The 19,725-nt window shown below is 58.4% G+C and overlaps 1 protein-coding gene across 2 annotated transcripts; it reads right to left on the reverse strand.

Annotated features, from left to right (window-relative positions):
• Positions 1 to 139: 139 nt before the first annotated feature.
• On the reverse strand, positions 140 to 19,680 carry TLE2 (transducin-like enhancer of split 2). Of its 2 annotated transcripts, none has more exons than XM_012646273.1 (19): positions 19,568 to 19,680; positions 19,243 to 19,306; positions 18,776 to 18,820; positions 17,347 to 17,409; positions 14,558 to 14,632; positions 14,201 to 14,381; positions 13,892 to 13,911; positions 11,303 to 11,410; positions 10,221 to 10,265; positions 9,541 to 9,690; positions 7,643 to 7,781; positions 6,685 to 6,845; positions 6,046 to 6,122; positions 5,020 to 5,269; positions 4,473 to 4,720; positions 4,191 to 4,338; positions 2,536 to 2,686; positions 1,487 to 1,563; positions 140 to 437 (listed from the first exon to the last, which is right to left on the reverse strand). In XM_012646273.1, the coding sequence occupies exons 2-19, from the start codon at positions 19,261 to 19,263 to the stop codon at positions 330 to 332; spliced, it is 2,067 nt and encodes a 688-aa protein (XP_012501727.1). In that variant the 5' UTR covers positions 19,264 to 19,306; positions 19,568 to 19,680; the 3' UTR covers positions 140 to 329. The 2 variants fall into 2 exon arrangements, with proteins under 2 accessions (XP_012501727.1, XP_012501726.1); XM_012646272.1 differs by having other exon boundaries at positions 14,201 to 14,384.
• Positions 19,681 to 19,725: the final 45 nt, after the last annotated feature.

The following is a 19,725-nucleotide window of genomic DNA, read 5'->3' on the forward strand; positions in this document are numbered from 1 at the left end:
CTGTTTGCACAGATGCGCCTCTGTCATGTAGAACGAACCCTCGTTACCGACGGTCACACAACCCAGCAGCGGCAGCCCCCCAGTAACTGTGCCCGGGACAAGCAATGATCAGTGGCTGTTCGCCCAGCCCAGGCAGCCGGCGGCTGTGATAAATACATTTATTTCCCCGGGGCCCCATGCCCCATACCCAGCAGGGAAGGCGGGAGGCAGCTGGCCGACAGCAGACGGGGCTTAGCGCTTAGACGAGGCTGGGGAGGGAGCTGTTGGGGCCTCTGTCCCGGGTTCCCCGTCCCCCAGGAGTCGGGCTGGGGGTGCCGGAAGAGGGGGTCTCAGTAGACCACCTCATACACGGTGGCCTTCTTGTCGCCCGAGCCTGTCACGATGTATTTGTTATTCCTGGAGATGTCACAGCTCAGGACTGAGGATGACTCCTTGGACTGCCAGGGGGGAGAGGGAAAGAAACGGGAGGAGTGAGGCGAGGCCCCCAAGGAGGGGTGTGTGGTCCAGTCTGGGGCAGAGTCGGACCCGGGAGTGGAGCCAGGACTCTCCTAGCTGGGGGAAGGAGGGTGACGCCTTTTCTAGAGAAAGGAGCTTTGGAGCTGGGGCGCTTCTGCACAGATGTGTTCCTGGGAGGAACAGGGTCGAGGGAACGGAGAGCTGGAACGGAGGCTCTGCTTTTCTGGACAGCTCAGAGAGGGTGTGTACCAGGCATGAGGTCACACAGCACAGGGACCCAGACCACGGGTCAGCAAATTTTGCAAAGGGCCCAAAGTAAGGATTTTAAATAAGTCTATTCACATATTCTACAGGGTTTTTTGGTAACCCCTTAAATATGTAAAAAGCGCTGCACACCCACTAGGATGGGTATAATAAAAACAGTAACAAGTGTCGGTGAGGACGAGGAAGGATTTTAAAAGTGATGAAGCTCTGACACAGACCACAGCGTGGATGGACCCTGGGGACATCGTGCTCAGTGAGAGACGCCAGACACAGAAGGACACATCCTGTGTGATTCCACTCACAGGAGGTCCCTGGAGTCGTCAGATCCACAGAGACAGGAAGCAGGATGGTGGGTGCCAGGGGCTGGGGAGGGGGTGGGGAGTGAGTGTCTCATGGGGACAGAGCGTCAGTTTGGGAAGATGAGAAAGTTCTGGAGGTGGAGGCTGGTGACGGTTGCACGACACTGGGAATGTGTTAACGCCACTGAGCTGTGCACTCACAAATGGTTAAGATGGTCAGTTTTATAACGTTATATGTATTTTAGTAAAACCAAAATATTTTTTGAAAACCAACAGGCTACGGGCAAATGAGGCCCCCGCAAGCCCTGCTGTGGTAGCTGGTGGCGGGGAGGCTTCCGGGACCCCAGGGGAGGGTCAGAGCGGCGGGTGGGTGGGCCTGGGGGACGGGGGCGCTCCCTGCATCTGACCCTGGGGCACCTGGGCACGAGGCGTCCTGCCAGGGCTGGGGGCTGCCGGCTGCTGCGTACCTGGAAAATGCTGGCCCCGTACGGCGTCCTCCAGGCGTTGAGCAGGTTGTCTTTGCCGGTGCTCACGAACCACCGCCCTGGGGAGGGAGGGCAGGGGAAGTTGCAGGAGCGGACACTGTGGCCCAGGGGGAGGTGGGGCAGGCTGGGCTTGGCCTGTCCCTCTCTTTGCAGCCGTCTCTGCCCTCACTGAGGGGACACAAAACCACCTAGAAAGCTGAGGCTCAATTCTTACCCCGCATTTCCCAGGTGGCAAAGTTCAGGCTCTAAGAGGCTCCACCCGGCCGGCAAGAAGCGGGTGGCCCCAGGGCAGGGGGGCTGCCAGATAAGATCCGAGACGCCCAGTTAAGTATGAATCTCAGGCTGGGGAGCAATGGCTCACACCTATAATCCCAGCACTTTGGGAGGCCGAGGTGGGAAGGCTGCTTGAGGCCAGGGGCTTGAGATCAGCCTGGACAGCATAGCAAGACTCTATCTCTATAAAAATTTTTTAAAAATGTTTTTTAGGCCGGGCATGGTGGCTCATGTCTACAAACCTAGCATTCTGGGAGGCCAAGGTGGGAGGATTGCTTGAGCTCAGGAGTTCGAGACCAGCCTGAGCAAGTGCGAGACCCCCGTCTCTACTAAAAATAGAAAAATTAGCTGGGCGTGGTGGTAGCGCCTGTAGTCCCAGCTACTCGGGAGGCTGAGGCAGGAGGATCGCTGGAGCCCAGGAGTTTGAGGTTGCTGCAAGCTAGGCTGACACCACAGCACTCTAGCCCACGCAACAAAGCAAGACTCTGTCTCGAAAAAAATAAAAAAAATATTTTTAGTACAAGTCTATCCCACGCACTCCACACCATGTGGGCCATACTCGTACTAACAAATGATCGGCCTTTTAATGTAAGTATGTCGCACACAATATTTGGGACATACTTACGCTAACGAATCATGTTATTTATCTAAGACTGAAATTGAATCGGGCATCCTGGGTTTTTCTGTTTTTTTTTTTTCTGGGTGGGGGGTGAAGCCCCTAGCCCAGGACCCCGGTCCCCGCCCCCCGGGGGCCGCACCGCAGGACGCGAACTTGAGGGACAGCACGCAGCTCTCGTGCAGGTGCAGCTGGTACTTCTCGGGCTTGCGCACGTGCAGGATCTCCACGTTGCTGCTCTCCATGCCCACGGCCAGCCAGTCCTGGTTGGGGCAGTGGCCCAGGGAGAAGATCTGGGCGGGACAGGGCAGAGATGGGGTCACCAGCCCCTCGACTGGTGGGAGGGCGTGGTGGGGGCCCCAACATTCTCCCACGTCAGCCCCCACGGAGAGAGGCGGCTGGCCAGGGCCCGCGAGCAGCAGGCGACCGCGTGTCGGATCATTAATATTAATCAGAGTCACACAGCACCCCGGGGCCGCGCATCCATTATCTGCTCTGAGCGCACAATGGCGCTGGGGGGAGCCAGGCGGGGACAGTCGCTCCCCTGGAGCAGATGGTAGAAGCTGAGGCAGTGTCGCCTCAAGGTGACAAAGCAACTCCGTGAAGGACCAGGCCCGGGAGCCAGGACCTCTAACCCCAAGGCTGGAACTCTCCCCACGAGCGACACTCCTTTTTGTTTTGATTTGGAAGGACTCCGTGTCCCCACCCCATGTGAAACACAAAGAGGAGCAATGCCCCATCCTGCCCCGAACCTCTCCAAGTCTTAAACTATCAAACACACGCCTGCAGAAACGGCCCTACATCCACAGCAGAGAGAGGACGGGAAGGTTCCACATGTTCTTTCCTGGCCATACAGAAGTGTTCCCGTATAGAGACGGGGGTGGGGGGCACCCAGTAGGATAGGAGATATTCATCCTGGGATCCCCAGAGATGGACTCAGCCCACCTAAGCCTTGGGGACACAAAGTGGACAGCTATGTCCACCCGCACTCCTGACTTCCGTATCAAAGAACTCTTCAAGCCAAAGAGAAGCGCAGGTTGGACGTAAAGAGCCTGGGAACTGGCTTCTCCTGGTTTCAAGGAGGAGGGGCAAACTGGAGATGGGTTTTGAAGGATGTATAGGAGTTCACCAATTAAAGAAAGGAAGGGAAAGGCATTTTGGCCATAGGTACACGGGTCTTCAGGTGTTCCAGGCTGTGGTGTGTGTAAGACTAGCCCATGACATCGTGGCTGACAGGACAAGGAGCTCACATGCTGCCCCAGAAGCAACAGGTTGGTGGTGCCTGAAGGCCTGTCCTTGACGGTCTTTGCCCAGTCTGGAAGAGCCCTGCTCTGCCCAGCCCCTTCACCACGTCCTTTAGCCTAGGCTCGCACAGCACCCTCAACAGGGACCTCTCCGCACCCAGCTCTAACATCAGCCTCCACCTGTCCCCTCTGTGGTGTATGGACGCTCCCCCATAGCTCCCCTGAGTCCTCAGTGGGGCCCCGAGGTTAAGGGCTGGGAGGAGAAACAGCTCTACAAGGAAGACAAAGACATGGGGCAATGGCTAGACAAGACCATGTGGGAAGACGATCTGAGGGTCTTAGTAGCCCCACAGCTTAATAGGAATCAGCTCCTTGGTGTTTCCCTGTGTCTTTGGAGAGTTAAAGGGGACTGTGGATGTGTCTGGAGGACAAAAAAGGAAGGCATCATGGTGGACATGAGTCCTGGCTGCAACTGGGAGGGGGCATCTCTTGGGGAAAGGAAAGGATGCTGGGTTCGTGCAGTTCCACCACCCCACCAGATCTCGAGTGGCACCTGGGAGCTGAAGTCATGCTGCTGCAGCTGGCGGCCCTCCCGCAGGTCCCAGCAGCGCACGGTGTTGTCCAGGCCCCCCGTCCAGAGCCGGGTGCCGTAGTCAGAAATGTCGATGCAGCTGGCACCGTCCGTGTGGCCCTGGAACTGCCTGGAGACAGAAGGGCCCAGGTGTCCATCCTAGAACTGAGGCTGTTCCAGCATCCTCCCGGGTCACTGCTCGGCCCCCACCATGCACAGGGCAGGCGGGGGCTCACTGAGGGTCACAGCGCACCCGCCACCCACCTGACCATGGTCTGGTTCTGCAGGTCCCAGACCACAATGTTGCCATCGCTGCAGCAGGAGAAGCAGACCTTGGCGTCGGGGCTGACCGCCAGGGCGTAGCAAGCGGGGGCAGAGGAGGTCAGCTCGGCCTTGATGCGGGGCGTGGGCGCCGCCAGGTCCCAAATGGACAAGGTGCTGGCCTCGCCGCCCACGATCAGACTCCGGCCATCGGGCAGCAGCTTGCAGGAACGAATATAGTTGTCTCGGTTCTGGGGCCAGGGAGAGAAGCAAGGACTGGGGTTGGTCCCGGGTGAGGTCTCTGGGAGCCTGGCCCAAGGCTGGGTCTCTGGAGCCCAAAGCAGCGCCGACCCTGGTTGGCCTGCAAACCCCACCACTATTTACCTGTAAGCCCCACCCAGGTTGGCCTGCAAGCCCCGCCCCTGGTTGGCCTGTAAGCCCCGCCCAGGTTGGCCTGTAAGCCCCGCCCCTGGTTGGCCTGTAAGCCCCGCCCCTGGTTGGCCTGTAAGCCCCGCCCCCACCTGCCCTCTGCGCCCCGCCCCGCCCTCACCAGGCAGTCGAGCTGGGCCACGGGCGTCTTGGCGCCAGGCTGGCCCACGTCCCACACCTTCACGCAGCCCTTGCCGCCCGTGTACACGTGCTGCGTGGAGCCGCTGATGGTGACGGCGCAGACCACCTCGCCGTGCGCCAGCGTGTGCAGCTGCCGGGCGTGCCGCGGGATGCCCGCGCCCACCAGCGCGTCCGAGGGGAAGGGCACCGGCTGCATCTGCCCGTCGGCGGACACGTGGAAGGAGTAGGCCCTGGACGGGAGGCAGGGGCGTGACCCAGGCCTTGGGGGACAGCCCTCGGCACCCTCACCTGGGAGGGCAGGGAGGGGCCTTCGCCCTGCCTGGTGCCCTCGGATGCGTTTATAGAAGGGTGACAACGTGGTGGCAGGTGACCTGGGACAGTCAGTGCAAAGGCAGAGGGTCTGGGTGGTGGCCCTAAGCAAGCTTAATAAACGTTTGAACTGAGGCCCACGAAGATGGCCTGAGCCTGCGGGAGCCCCAGCCGGCGGTAGCCAGGTAAACCTAAACGCGCTGGAATAAAATGCACTCAGTGTTTCAGTTCCTCAGTTGCGCTGGCCACATTTCAAGTGCTCGAAAGCCACACGCGGCTGGTGGCAACCAGAGCGGACAGCAGCAGGACCTACAACATGCCCGTCACTGCAGAAAGTTCTACTGCTACTCAGGACAGGGTGGTCCTGGGCACTGCGGGTGCTGAGCAGTGTCCCTGCCTCCACCCACCCCATGCCAGGGGCGCCCCCAGTCATGACAACCACAGATGTCCCCAGATATCGCCAGATGGCCCCCGGGGGGCAGAATCTACTACCATCACGGCCCATGTACACCCATCTAGACTTTGCTCTTTGTGTACCCCTGTCTCCAGCCGCTGCTCTGGGAACCCCGATTATCTTACAGAAGAGACTTTCTGGAAGGACAGCGGGGAAGCCCCAACCTCCACCCCACACAATGGAAGCGCTCAAAGGAGACCAGAGACTGGCCCCGTCCCCAGCGAGCCCCGCCCTGGTACTCACGGCTTTCCCCCAGGGATGCTGGGCAGGGAGGAGGAGATGGACGACCCTCGGAGGTGTGGGTGTGATTCAAATGCCATCTGTCAGAATGCCAGAGGGGAGTCATGGGACAGGTGACTCCAGCCCACCCCTGTGATGTCCCACGCTTACCTGTCCCGTGATGCCCTCTGCCATGTCCCTCTCTATCAGCCCCTCCCCACAGAAGCAGAGATGCTCTCTGCTCTGGTACATATGGGAGAGCTGAGGTTTTCACTACAAAGTCTTTGTCAAGGGAATCTTAGAACCCCAGGGTTATCCATCTCCTGCTGAGGCCTGCTCTAGAATAGGGGTCTGCAAACTGCAGCCTCTAGAACAAATCTGGCACACTGCCAGTCCTTGTACATAATCTTCTAGGTCCAGAGCACTCTGCTCTTCATAGGGCTTAATCACAGTTGCTTTTTCCACGGTCACAAGTGCTGATTTGTATTAAGCTTGTGGGGCCACTGAGACCCTCAGATCGTCTTCCTACACACATTTGCTAAGCCAAGGGTCCCTTCCCTTTCTCCATTCCTTTGTCTCTCCTTGTGTAGCTGGTTTCTCCTCCCAGCCCCTAGCCCCCGGACCCTTCTGACACTGCCTGGTCCTCCCACCCTGAGGACTCACCATGGCAGAGCGTCCATACACCACAGAGCTGCTGACCTGGGGGGACAGGTGGAGGCTGACATAGGAGCTGGGCACAGAGAGGTCCCCGTTGAGGGTGCTGTGGGAGCCGAGGCTGAAGGACGTGGTGAAAGGGCTGGACAGAGTCAGAGGGCTCCTCAGGGCTGAGCGGGAAGAGGCAAGGACAGGTCTTCAGACGCCCGGACCCAGATCCTGCCTCCCACTGCCTTGGGCTCTCCTTGGCTCGTCATTCAGAGCTTCTGTGCTCTTGTCCCACATCGGCCATATCGTGGGACGCCACCAGAAACAATATACATGGTTTCTCTGGTTGATATGACTTTCCCTTTCTTTTAGTTGGTGAACTCCTACTCATCCTTCAAAACCCAGACCAAGTGTCCATCACGTTCTCAGGAACATCCTTGAGCCTCACTGCCAACCTCCAGCCTTGCCCACCCTCTACCCTTGCCCCGATTATACAGGGCTGGGAGTTTTGAGGTCTGGGTCTCGTCCTCTGCCACCTGAGAAGTTCCAAGGCCAAGTTCTTTTGGGGTCCCAGAACCAGCACAGGGCCATGAGAAAAGATGAGTATTGTCATACCCCAGATGAGTGATGGGGAAACTGAGACTCAAAGAGGTTGGGTCACTTGCCCAAGGTCACCAGCTGGTGAGTGCCTAAGCCTGGCCGGAAACCCAAACTGTCTGACTACAAAGCTTATTTCTCCAGCGTACTAGGCTGAAGCCCCCAAATAAGTCACCTCCACTCTCTGGGTCTCAGTTCCCCTAACTGTCAGGGTAAGACGATGAGGAAACTAAGCCCAGAGCGAGGCGGCGTCTAGCTAGGGCCAAGGCAGTGAACGCCAGGGCTGGAATCCGAACCTCCCGCCTCCCCAGCCCCTACCTTTTTCTGGAAACCTCCAGAGGTGAGGCCTACACTGGCAGGCGCCAGCAGGCAGGGTGCTCACCGATGCTGTCCGTGGAGGGCGCTGGCTTAGCAGCGAGCTGGCACAGGTGACTGGCGGAGCTGGGCCCGGGGGTGGACGCGTCCTGGGGCGGGGAGGAGTCACAGGACTTGGAGGCAGGGGTGCTGGCGGGAAGGTCGTTCTGCAGAAAAAGGACAGGGCTGAATGCCACCAGGCACCTGCGCCTTGTGGCCCAAGGATCTGGCCAGAAATTGGATGAGAGAGGCCGAGTGCGGTGGCTCATGCCTGTAATCCCAGCACTTTGGGCCGCCAAGGCGGCAGGATCTCTTGAGGCCAGGAGTTCGAGACCAACCTGGGCAACATAGCAAGACCCCATCTCTACAAAAATGTAAAACGTTACCAGGCGTGGTGGTGCACACCTGTAGTCCCAGCTACCTGGGACACTGAGGCAGGAGGATTGTGTGAGCCCAGGAGTTGGAGGCTGCAGTGAGCTGTGATGACACCACTGCACTCCAGCCTGGGCGACACAGCGAGATCCTGTTGCTAAAACCTGTGCTGTTGCAGGTGCACACACTGGGGGAACGGGCCCCACAGCTGACTGCCTGACAACGGGGCATGTGCGTGTCCATACAGGCTGGAATGCCTGGCGGGCGCCTGGCTGGGACGGGCACGCAGGGGGAGCGACGCGCACGCGCTTGCACGCCGAAACGCAGCGACTCGCGCCTCCATCACAGCGCCGGCGCGTGCAAATGCTAAGGCATGCGGTGCGCATGCACGCTGAGGACGGTGGGCGTAAGTGGGGTGTTGCACGCCGTGCAGGGGGCGGGGATCCCCAGGGGACGGCGATGTCCCCTGTAAGAAGGCAACAAGGTTAGAGGCTGTGGAGATCCTTGAGGATGGTGGATGAGAAGCCGTGGGGGACCCCAGAGGGGCACAGTCCCAGGTGCAGAAAGAGCAGCGTATGTGGTGCCATCGTCCCTGTTTTCCACGGCGCAGGGGATGTCAGCCACAGCTGTCCCTCTCCAAGGGGCGACTCCAGGAACTCCAGGAAAGCGGCAGCCTGACCTCCATCTAGGGGACATGCTCTGTCGCCTGGGCTTTATGTCATTCCCTCCTGTCTTCCAAGAAACTTCGCCTCCTTGTCTGGTGTCTGTCTCCTGTCTCCAACGGTGACAGCCCCGCAAGCTCACCCTCAAGAGGGAGTGAGTGGGACAACCACCGTGGGGTCAGGGAGGACGCCTGGGGGGCTGCTCCAGACCAAGGGGAGGGGGGCCCTCCCCCTGGAAAGTCTCCCTGGAGTGGGAGGAGGGCACTTAGGACTGACGGGAGCCCCAACCTCTGGCGGTTGCCATGGCAACCTGCTGGGCGGGGAGGCCTGGAAACCGACATGCTCTCCCCGGCCCTGGGTAAGTGCAGGGGGGAGAGTGGGGATCTGGGGGGGTTGATCTGGGGAGGGGGGAGCCACACACGGAGCTGAATCCGGAATGCCCCGGAGGTGCTTTGTAGACGGCCCCGCACACCTGGCATTAAACTAACCATGGAGGCCCACGGGAACCTGGTTCCTATAGAAATCACCTCCCTTAGGTCAGGCTGGGGCCAGGTGAGTCTCCGCTCACCTCTGGGAGGCCTTAACCCTCGCAGGCCCGGATCGGGCCTCGTTAGTCGGCCGCCCACTCTGGGGTGGGGTTTGTCTCTTGGTTCCCGGTAAGGAGGCTGAGTTGCCTCTGAATATTTATTTAGAGAGCTTCTTTAGGAAGTTGCCTTGTAATATTTACTTAGGCTCAACGAAGTGAGTCCCTGTAGGAGGCCCCCCCAAAAAAAAAAAAAAGAGGAAGTGGCGGACAACGCCAGCCCGGTGTCCCCTGTGGCAGCGTCTGTTTCCAGGCCTCCCAGAGCAATGAAGTGAGTTTCAAGGCCCCCCCCACAGCCCTGCTTCTTACCAGGACGAGGTCCTTGGCTCTGGGAGGCGGTGAGCCCAGGCTGGAGGCCAAGGACGCCGGACTGTCCACGAGGTCCCGGCGGGCGGGCACACAGATGGGCACTTTTCCACAGGGTGTGGTGGCCGGGCTGGGGGGCTCTGAGGGTTGGTCCTGGGTTCGAGGAGGTGACGTTGGGTGGGGATAAAGTGAGAGAGGAAGAAAAAGCCCCTCTCCCTCCTCCTCCCGACGCCCCCTCCAACGTCTAGATGGGGCACCGATGACCCACTCTGTTTTATGAAACTTCCTGGTGCCTCAGTTTACTCATCTGCACAATGGGTTTAATGACAGGATCTAGTCCATAAGCACAAACAGCAACGACTCCATCAGGGCTTGGTTTGGGGGGAAGTGAGGCCAGGGAAGGGGGTGTCACTCCCCTCCCCAACAAGGCACACAGTGACCAGGACTTGAAGCCCCCTCTGTTTCCCTTGTTCTCTGCGCCTATGTTTCCCCACCTGCGCCATGGAGAGGAGGCTGGGGCCTGGGTGTCCCTGGGGGGCATCCCCACTCTTCCCGGCCCCATCACCACCACCCACAGAGAGGGGGCCAGGAACCCCGCTCCCTCTGGGGCCCCCAGTCCAGAAAACCCACCCTCACTCTGTGCCCAGAGTGGGCAGAGGGGGAGGCTGAACCCCTGGACCCACCTCGTCCACCACCAGGTTGTAGTCACTCTTGTCCTCGTCGCTTTCCTGGGGGGACACAGGGAGAGAGCCCTTCCTGTTCACAGCCCTGCCCCCATGCCCCCAACAGGTCCCCAAGGGGAGCACATGCCCGCAGGCCCCGGCGTGTCACTGGGATCCTCAGACGCAGAGAAGGCTGCACGTGCACAGCAATCTCTCCAGGGAGCTCCCAAGCTGGCCCCAGAGAGATTTCCCTAAGACCTATCCCCACCTCTGCTCCACATCCCTCTGTAGCTCCCCATTGCCCTTGGGAGAAAGACCAAGCTCCGACTCCCTTCCCAGATGCACAAAACACCATCCCGGGCACCCAGGCAGGGAGGCAGGAGTGGGACAGGACCCTGCCATGTTGGAACCTCTGCTTTGGCAAGAAACCAAGGGAAGAAAAAAGGTTGCAGCAGGGAAGCCAGATCCGCCCAGCCGGTGGGTTTCCTGCTATGCCCGGTTTTCTCCTTTCCATGAAAACAAGTTGCCGACATTTACAAAATGAGCTCTTGTATGAAAAGAAAGATTTAAGGCTTCTCTGAGAAACAGCAGGACAGGATCAGCCACCACTGAGCCTGCTGGTCAGCTGGGACCAGGTCGGGGCCGCCACTGGAGAGTGGGGAGGGCTGTGGCCTGGCCCCTGGGCTGCCAGCACTTGAGACTACAGGTGTGTGGCAATGTGACCATGGGCGGAGGGGTCCCAGCCCTCTGGAGGGGGTCAGGGAAGGAGGGTTCCTGCAGGAAGACAGCATTTTTGTGCCTTGGTGGAGAAACCGGTTTCTGAGAGGTGGGAGAAAGGAGAAGGGAGGAAAGAAACAGCTGGAACAAAAGCCAGGGTGGGGAAATGGCTGCATGGCCCAGAAGGTGCACAGACGTAGGGCAGCTAAAGTGTTAAACCAGGCACCACAGCATCTCTTCTGATTGGCCAGTGCTCGGAGCAATGGGGAGCTATGGAAGGCTGTGGAGTGAGAGAGTCACAGCCAGAACTGGGCTCTGGAAGGCTGCAAGGGGTTCTGGGAGCTGTTCTAGGCCACGCATGCCCACCCCACCTGCTCCCCACTTACATAAGGGCCTGACAGATCCTTCTCCTCTGCTCTCTCCTTCCCGTTGCCACCGGGGCCACTTGGTTGCTCTTCCTCCACCAGACTCTCAGGGGGCGACGGGGACACACTCTGCAGAGAGACAGGGGCCAGGCGGGAGGAGGGGTCAGGGCCCTGGGCCCCCAGATTGCGTTGTGGTCCAGCCAAGGTATTAGCATCTGTACCTCAAGCTTCCTATCTGGGAAATGGGACCTCCGCAGAGCAACCTCGATGCTACATGCCCCATCTGTGAAATGGGGATAGCGACAGTGCCTACCTCCTGCGGTTGCTGTGCAGACACAACTCGGTGACAGCTGTGGGACAAGCACACAGGGCCCGGCAGGAGCGAGTGCGGACCTGACCGTTACTCCTACACAAACGCACCGTGCACACCCGGCTTTCCTGGCACGACGGATACCAAGGCCGAGTCCTGCTCTGGGGTGGGGCTGTCCCGGGCACTGCAGTGTGCTGAGCGGCATGGCCCGGGCTCTGCCCGCTGGATGCCAGGTGCACACATGCACACACACACCCCCTAAGTCATAAAACCGATAAATGTCCCTGGACAATGCCAAATGTCGCTTGGGACGGGGCAGAACGGCACATTTGAGAACCACCGTTTCTTCTCACGCCCTTCGTCCTCCGGGAATCACACTCTCCCAGGGCGTTCCCTGCAGGTAACTCTGTGTGCATGTGTGTAACATGTTAGCGTGCACGTATGTAACATGTTAACATGCATGTATGTGATGTGTTGGCATGCATGCATGTAACATGTTGCCATGTGTGACGTGTTGGCGTACATGTAACATGTTGCACAAGAGAGAAATCTGCAAAGAGACGCTCCAAATGGACAACAGGGGTCCTTTCAGGGGAGACTAGGATTGCAGAGGTGGGGGACAGGTGTCAGCCCTGGAGACGGGCGAGGAAAGGCACGGTTGTAGGTTGAACAGGGTCCCCCAGATCCCACGTCCACCAGGAACCTCACAGTGACACTCTAGCTGGAAATAGGGTCTTTGCAGGTGCAATGAGCAAGTGAAGATGAAGTCGCACCAGACGAGGGTGGGCCCTAAATCCACCGTGGCGCGATGCAGCTACAAGCCAAGGGACACCAAGCACTGCCAGGGGCCACCAGGCTGGAAGCGGCGAGGAAGGGTCCTGCCCAGGAGGCTGCAGAGGGAGCCCGGCCCTGTGGACTTGGGGCCTCCAGAGAGGCCACAACAGCACTACAACCTGCAACCACTGCAGTTGTTGCGCAGGACACATTAAAAACTATTACCAGTGTTTGCGCTGGGGGCTGCGCGGGGCATGTAGGAGGAACGGAGGCTTTTTTTTTTCTTTGTTCAGTACCTTTTATTCTGTGGGTTCATTGTTTCGTGGCTGGTTTGTTTTCCAGCACATTCTAGAGCACTCAGCATACTGGAGAGTGGTGCTTACGATGTGCCTGGTGCCAACTGGGACGCACTCTTGTGCGACATGTACTGGGATGCTTGGAGACTTGGTGTGACTTTTAAAAATGTAAAATATCTCATTAGTAATTTTTTTTTTTTTTCAGACAGAGTCTCTCTCTGTGTCACCCAGGCTGGAGTGCTGTGCTGTCAGCCTAGGTCACTGCAACCTCAAACTCCTGGGCTCAAGCGATCCTCCTGCCTCAGCCTCCCGAGTAGCTGGGGCTATAGGTGCCACCACCATGCCCGGCTAGTTTTTTCTCCTTTTAGTTGCCTGGCTAATTGTTTCTATTTTTTTTTTAGTAGAGACGGGGGTCTCGCTCTTGCTCAGGCTGGTCTCAAACTCCTGACCTCAAGTGATCCTCCCGCCTCAGCCTCCCAGAGTGCTGGGATTACAGGCATGAGCCACCACACCCGGTCACATTAGTAATTTTTATATTGCTTACAGGTTGAAAGGACAATAGTTTGGATACATTGTGTTAAATAAAATAGACTGTTGAAATTGATTCCACCTGTTGCTTTGAACTTTTTTAATCGAGGCTACTAGAAGATTTAAAATGACATAATGATTGCGTGGATGCTTATACGAGAATGAGTGCCTGATAGAATGACATAAACACACACACGTGCACACACACACACACACACACACATGCACGCACACACAATGAATAAAAGCCTTACGCCTAGGACCAATGTCAGTGTCCTGCATTTGCTACACAGCACGTTACCTGTGGGAGGAGGTGGGGGAAGGGCGCCTGGGGCCGCCCCACCCGCTTGTTTGCGATCTCCCTTGCACCTCTAATTATTTCCAAATTAAAGCACTTTCTGAAAGTCGCACCCAGTTGGCATTCTCTCGCTAGGGGGAAGACTCTCGCAGGTAGCTCCGAGTGGAGGACGCATCAGTGAACCAACAGGAGGACGGGAACAGGGATCCCAAGGGGCGCCTTCGTTTATTGACTTCCCCCAGCAACCCCCCAAAAAGTAGCTCAAGATTGCAAAATGTACATACATCAGACCCCAGCCTTGTGGAAACTGGGCTGGGGGTCTCGTTCTGTGGCCCCATCAGCTCAGAACAACTGACCCCGGCCCAAGGCACTACAAAGCAAGGCTCGGGGGCCCCTGGACTTACCCTGCTCTGGGTTCTCTCCGCTGGCGGGTTGGGGGTGAGGGGAGGAGAGAGAGGAGGAGGAAGAATGAGGCCTTCGGACCCCATGGTGCCAGAGGGGCCAGCCCTCTATGGATTATAAAGCCCCCTGCCCAGGTGGGAACCTCCCCGTCCTTCCAACAGCCTGGCATGTGGGGACTGTCCCTTCCCCACCCGATTCAGATGCCCAGAGAGGGGTAGTGACTTGCCCAAGGACACACAGCCCGTTGGGCACTCGTACTGAGATGAGTTTGGTCCTCCACCCCACCCATGCCACCTGCGATGCCCGCTCACCTCTGGACCCCTCGGCCTCCACTCCGGCTCGGTCCTCCTTGGCGGCCGCCGCCAGCTGTGCCTGGGCGGCCAGCGCTCCGGACAGGGCGAGCAGCCCGGTGGCACTGCCGCCCACCAGCCCGGCCGGGCGGGGGGTGAGGGGGACGGGTGGGGCGTGGTGTGACAGCGGCTGGAGTTGCTGCTGCTGGAGAGGAGGAAGGGTGGGCCGGGGGCGGGCACCCCGCAGCGCCCCTGGCCGGAGGGGTGGACAGCAGGGAGGGGTCTGAGCAAAGAGCGTGCCCTGGGGTTCCAGTGGGGTGCCAGGGACCCGGGAACAGGGTGTCTCCCCACGGCAGGGCGGGAGCCAGGAGGACTCACCCCAATGAGGCTGTTCAGCTCCCCGACAGTCACCTGCTTGGCGCGCTCCACGGCCTGGAGCACCTGCTGCTGATGCTGGGGGCGGGGGTCACAGGGGACAGGCTGCTCTGAGCCCCCATCCGCCCTGGCAACACCCTCGGGGCCTGCCCGCCGCCTGCCCGCCCTCTCCCCGCTGCCCCACGCCGTCCACGTCTGTTCTCGTTCTCCCCCTTCCTCCCTTTCTGCTCTGAATTGTGAAATAAACAAGCTCTCAGAGAAAGGAACGAAAAACCTAAGTGCAGCTAAAACTATTATAATATGAAAGCATGCCGCATCAGGCTCTGTCCCTCGGCACCGTGGACATTTGGGGACAGATCACTCTCAGGGGACTGGGGGGGGCGCGTCCCAGGCACTGCAGGGCGCTGAGCAGCATCCCTGGTCCCCACCCACTCCATGCCAGGAGCACCCCCAGTCGTGACAACCACAGATGTCTCTCCGGGGCAAAACTGCCCCCAGCAGAGAACCGCTATTAGAAATCAGCACCGTGTACCAACCACCCGGACCCAGGAACGGAGATTAGCAGCCTCCAGAAACCCCCTGTGCTCCTCCCATAGCATAACGCCCTCCTTTCCCCACCTCGATGACAATAATTTCTTTGTTTTTCTGTATAATTTCGCCACCTACGACTGCCTTCCTAAATCTGCTTGGATTTGTCCATTTTGAACAGTTTTATGGGCTCGTACTCGGTGTTCTCCTTTGTAACCAGCTTCTTTCACTCGACAGAACAGTTTAAGCTTCGTCCGTGATGTGTGTGGTGGGTGGTTGTCGTGTGTTCGGTTTTTGGGGCCGTAGGACTTTCTGCTGTGGGACAATGCTCTGTCTTTGCTGTTCCACACAGAAGCCACTGGCCACGTGTGGCTCCCGAGCACTTGAAATGTGGCTGGTGCCACGGAGGAACAAAATGTTTAATTGCATGGAATTTCAAGGAATATACATTTAATAAATAGAAGTTTAATTTAATAGATTTAAAGATGAGTTCATATAAATTTAAATGGCCATGCATGGCGGGACGCTCCAACAGGGGAGGGTGGAGCTATAGCGCAACCCGCTGTGTGTACTACGAGGCAGCTGGCACGTCCCTATAGTCAAGGATGGGCACGTGTGCTGTCCCCACCGAGGAGGTGTTGGGACACTGACATGGGGCTCCAGCAGTGGTACACTGCTGTGTGGGTGTACCCTCGATTAGTCTGCAGACTTTTTCTATCAACAGTCAGAGAGTAAAGATTCTCCCTTTGCAGGCCGGAGGGTCTCTGCTGCAGCTACTCAACTCTGCCCTTGCAGCGGGAAAGCTGCTTTAGTTTAGAGGATTCGTACACCAATGGGCATGGCTGTGTGCCAATAAAACTTTATTCACAAAGACAAGTGGAGGGCCGGATTTGGCCCTTGGGTTGTAGTTTGCTACTTCCTGGTCTAGGAGAATGGAGTTGCTGGGGCAGATATGTGCGCTTTTATTCACTGCCTCCAAAAGTCCTTTTAGCCACATTTCTTGTCTTTCTCACTCCGGACCACTTTGTCCCCACTCTTGGTGTCATCAGACACCATCACTCCATTCTGTTGTCTAGACAGGAACTCTCCCCATCCCAAGCTTCCAGAAATCGCAGACTTGGTGGGATCCAAACCAAGTTGGGCATCTCCCCTCTAGTCTTGGTACCCATTGCAGCGAAGGCCCTCCCAGTTTATCCACTCTGAAGTGAAACCTATTCTTATGTCTCTCTGGAGACAGAATGTTCCTGATGGAAACAGGAACATCCAAGCCGGGTGTGGGGGTGCACGCCTGAAGTCCCAGTTACTCAGAAGACTGAGGCGGGAGGATCACCTGAGCCCAGGAGTTTGAGACCAGCCTGGACAACATAGCAAGACCCCATCTCTTTAAAAAAGAGAGAGACAGAGAAAAAGGAAAGAAAGACTTATTTCTTTTTCTTTCTTTCTTTCTTTTGAACAGCCAGTGCAAAGGTCCTGAGGCTGGAAGGAATTTGGGGCATTCTCCCAAGGGCTAAGTTTTTGTTTTGAAGTTTCAATAAAGTGCTCACACTATTATATGTATGTCCTAGTTTTATCTTTTCCACATTGGCAAAAAATACATAACAATTTACCTTTTTAACCATTTCTAAGTGCAGAGCTCAGCGACATCAAGCACATTCACAATGTCATGCAACCATCACCACCCTCCATCTCCAGAACTTTCTCATCTTCCGAAACTGAAGTTCTGTCCCCATGAAACACTCACTCCCCACCTCCTCCCCAGCTCCTGGCACCCACCACTCTACTTCCTGTCTCTGTGGATCTGACGACTCCAGGGACCTCCTGTGAGTGGAATCACACAGTGTCTGTCATTTTGTGATATGTCACCTAGCATAACCTAAGGGTTTGCTTTTACTGGGTGCTGACTCAGCGCCTGGCATCATCTTCAGCACTTTGCACATATTAGCTCATCTAAACCTCGCGCCAACGCTGATAAGGAGACAGACACAGAAAGGCACAGTCCTGCTCAAGGCCACACAGCCCGGATTTAGATCGGGCACCAGCAGGGCATCGGGGGGGGGGGGCAGCTCTACACCTTGATACCAACCAAGGGGGAGAAAAGCCCCCAGTCCTCACGCTCAGCCAACATCTCCCTCCCTCCGTGTGGGGGCTGCAGGACTTTCTGCCCTGAGCAAAGTTCTCTATCTGCGCTGCTGCTACGGCGGACAGTGCCTGCGGCGACCACCCAGACCTCCCCTCTCCATCTCCTTCCGCCATGGCCCACTCACCTCCTGGGTCAGGAAGGGGATGATCTGGGCACAGATACCGCTGAGCCGCTTCACGATCTCCGCCTGGCAGGAAGCAAGAAGAGGCTTGGAGGAGGAGGAGACCCGAATCCCAGGCCCTCGACTCCCAGGCAGGGACCAAGCATTTGCAAAGCTGGGCTGAGGGCTAGGGGACCTGTCGCCCCAAGGGTGCACGGGGGAGGCACTGGACAGCAGAGGGAGGGACTCAGAGCCTGTTTGCCCAGCTGTGTGAGGCCTAGGGTGGCCTGGAGCCCAGAAGACCAGGGCTGAGGTCCTAGGAGTCACAGACACACCACTCGCCAGACACACGCTCGACAGAGATTTGCAGGAAGCCGCCGCACAGATCCAACTCAGACATAGACCACAGACACCCAGGGCTTTGAGGGCAGCATACACGAGCAAGGAGAGAGGGACCCCCATCTGGAGTCCCAGGTCCCAGCACCAGGAGGGCTCCCAGGGCCTGACCCCTGCCCTGTGTCCTCCACTGGGGGGTCTACTGCATGCACCCACGAGTCCACGCCATGCTCTGGGCAGACAAGACCCCTCCTGCCCACATCGGAACCAGCAGAGCCCACCATACACCCAGGCAAGCACGCCAGGGTGGACACCCCCAGCCACCCCACACTCCCAGCCCCCCTTGTTCTTCCCACCCACCCGGAAGCCCCAACACGAAGCTCCTCCCACTAATTCTAATATTCTGATGGACAAAATCTAAGAGTCCGTCAAGCTCACAATCTGGGGAACCTTCTCATCCCCTTAGAAACCATCCATCGGTCTCAGGATCTCGGGGTAAATCTTGGACCACTGGAGTTAACATCAGAACCTTCGGGTCTGTCTCAGAACATTGAGATCACACTCAGAAGCTCGGGGACAGCCTCAGACTGCTGAGGTCGATCTTGGAATGACAGGGTCAGCCTGAACCGTGGGTTCAAATTCAGGGTCTCGAGAACAATCTCCGACACGCCCGGCCAAGCCCGCTGGGATCGATCTCAGAAATGTCAAGAAGCAATGGAATCTCGGGCTCTGTCGCACAACTTCAGACTCTCCGAGACTGTCCCTCCAGCCCCGTCCTGGGACAGAAGTCCCCTCCACAGCCTCCCTGACCTGGCAGCCCAGTCCCTGCTGCCAGCCTTCCCTGGGATAGGGACGCTGTCCCCTGCCTGGTCCCTGCCCACTGGACAGCCCCCGCTGCCAGCCGCTGTCTCTGGAAGTTGAGAATCATTTTCCTCTGATGAGGCTCCAATCTGCCCCCTGTTCCCAAATTAGTCCTCTGGGACGTCTGCGGAAATTACAGGACAAGACCCCTGTTCCCTGGGTCTGCTCTGCCCCACGATGCCCACCCTGGGGCTCCCTACGGCTTCCAGACCCACACCCTCCCCGTGGACACCCCTACCCCCCACCCCGCAGTTACCTGCTTATGCATCTCGATGTTCAGCCCATAGGACATCTCGTAATACTGCAAAGGAAACGCAGTATCAGGGGTCCAAGGCGAGTGTGTGCCTAGCCCTGTGCTGAGCGACACTGGGGTCTTCCGAGAGTCCCCAGGCACAGCAGGACACAGAATCCCCCATGGGGTCCCAGGGGAGGCACACACAGGAGCAAACAGACCTCTGCCTGGAGGGGCCCCTCTGCTGTCCCCAGAGGGGTGAGGCGGGTAGGAGGTACCCAGAGACCCTCGCCCCACCCAGATGTCCACCAGGAGAGGGGACATCCTTGTCTCGGCTCTCAGGCACTGGGAGGGCTTCCCAGACAGCCTGCAATCCCCACGGGCCCAATTTACAGACAGGGAAGAGGAGGCTCAGAGCAGGGGCAGGGACGGACCCCCAGCAAGCCCCCTCCCCACTGCCCCAGCCCTGGCACCGTGACTCTGACCCTCACCATGACATAATGTCGCTGCATCTCCGTCTTCTCACTGGCCAGCTTCTCGCATTCCAGCTTGAGGCTGGGAGGGGAGAGGGCATGGGGGGATCCCACACGCGGCCACATGTAGGCCCGCTTCCCCCCCACTTCCTTCCTAACCTCCCCGTCTCCTGTCCGGGCCAGTCGCTCCCCGCCCCCTCCTGGGCCCCAAATCCCCCGGCACCGACTGTCCCTAGACCCCAGTCCACCTGCGGGTGCACCTGGCGACGTCTGGCCCTGGCCCCCCGGGGAGCCCCCCCCTCGCCCCCGCGCCGGGGGCGCCCAGGTGAACTCGGCCCCTCACCTGTGGTACTGCGCCTGCAGGAACTGGAATTCCTCCTTGATGCGGTCGCAGATCTCCAAGATCGAGAACTTGAAGGGCTGGCCGGACTGCAGCGGGGTCTGGGGGCGGCGGGGACGGGGGGGTCAGGGTCCGAGTTCCCGGACGCGGGGTGGGGGTCC

The sequence above is a fragment of the Propithecus coquereli genome, unplaced genomic scaffold (assembly GCF_000956105.1).
Source record: "Propithecus coquereli isolate 6110/MARCELLA unplaced genomic scaffold, Pcoq_1.0 Scaffold241, whole genome shotgun sequence".
Classification (NCBI taxonomy): domain Eukaryota; kingdom Metazoa; phylum Chordata; class Mammalia; order Primates; family Indriidae; genus Propithecus; species Propithecus coquereli.

Excerpts from the sequence above, each read along its gene's own strand:
- TLE2 (XM_012646272.1), bottom strand. The coding sequence starts at position 19,263 with ATGCAGCGACATTATGTCATG. Across the intron at positions 17,410-18,775 it reads ACATCGAGATGCATAAGCAG|GCGGAGATCGTGAAGCGGCT; the intron begins GTAACTGCGGGG and ends GCTTCCTGCCAG. Across the intron at positions 14,385-14,557 it reads AGCTGAACAGCCTCATTGGG|CAGCAGCAACTCCAGCCGCT; the intron begins GTGAGTCCTCCT and ends CCTCCTCTCCAG.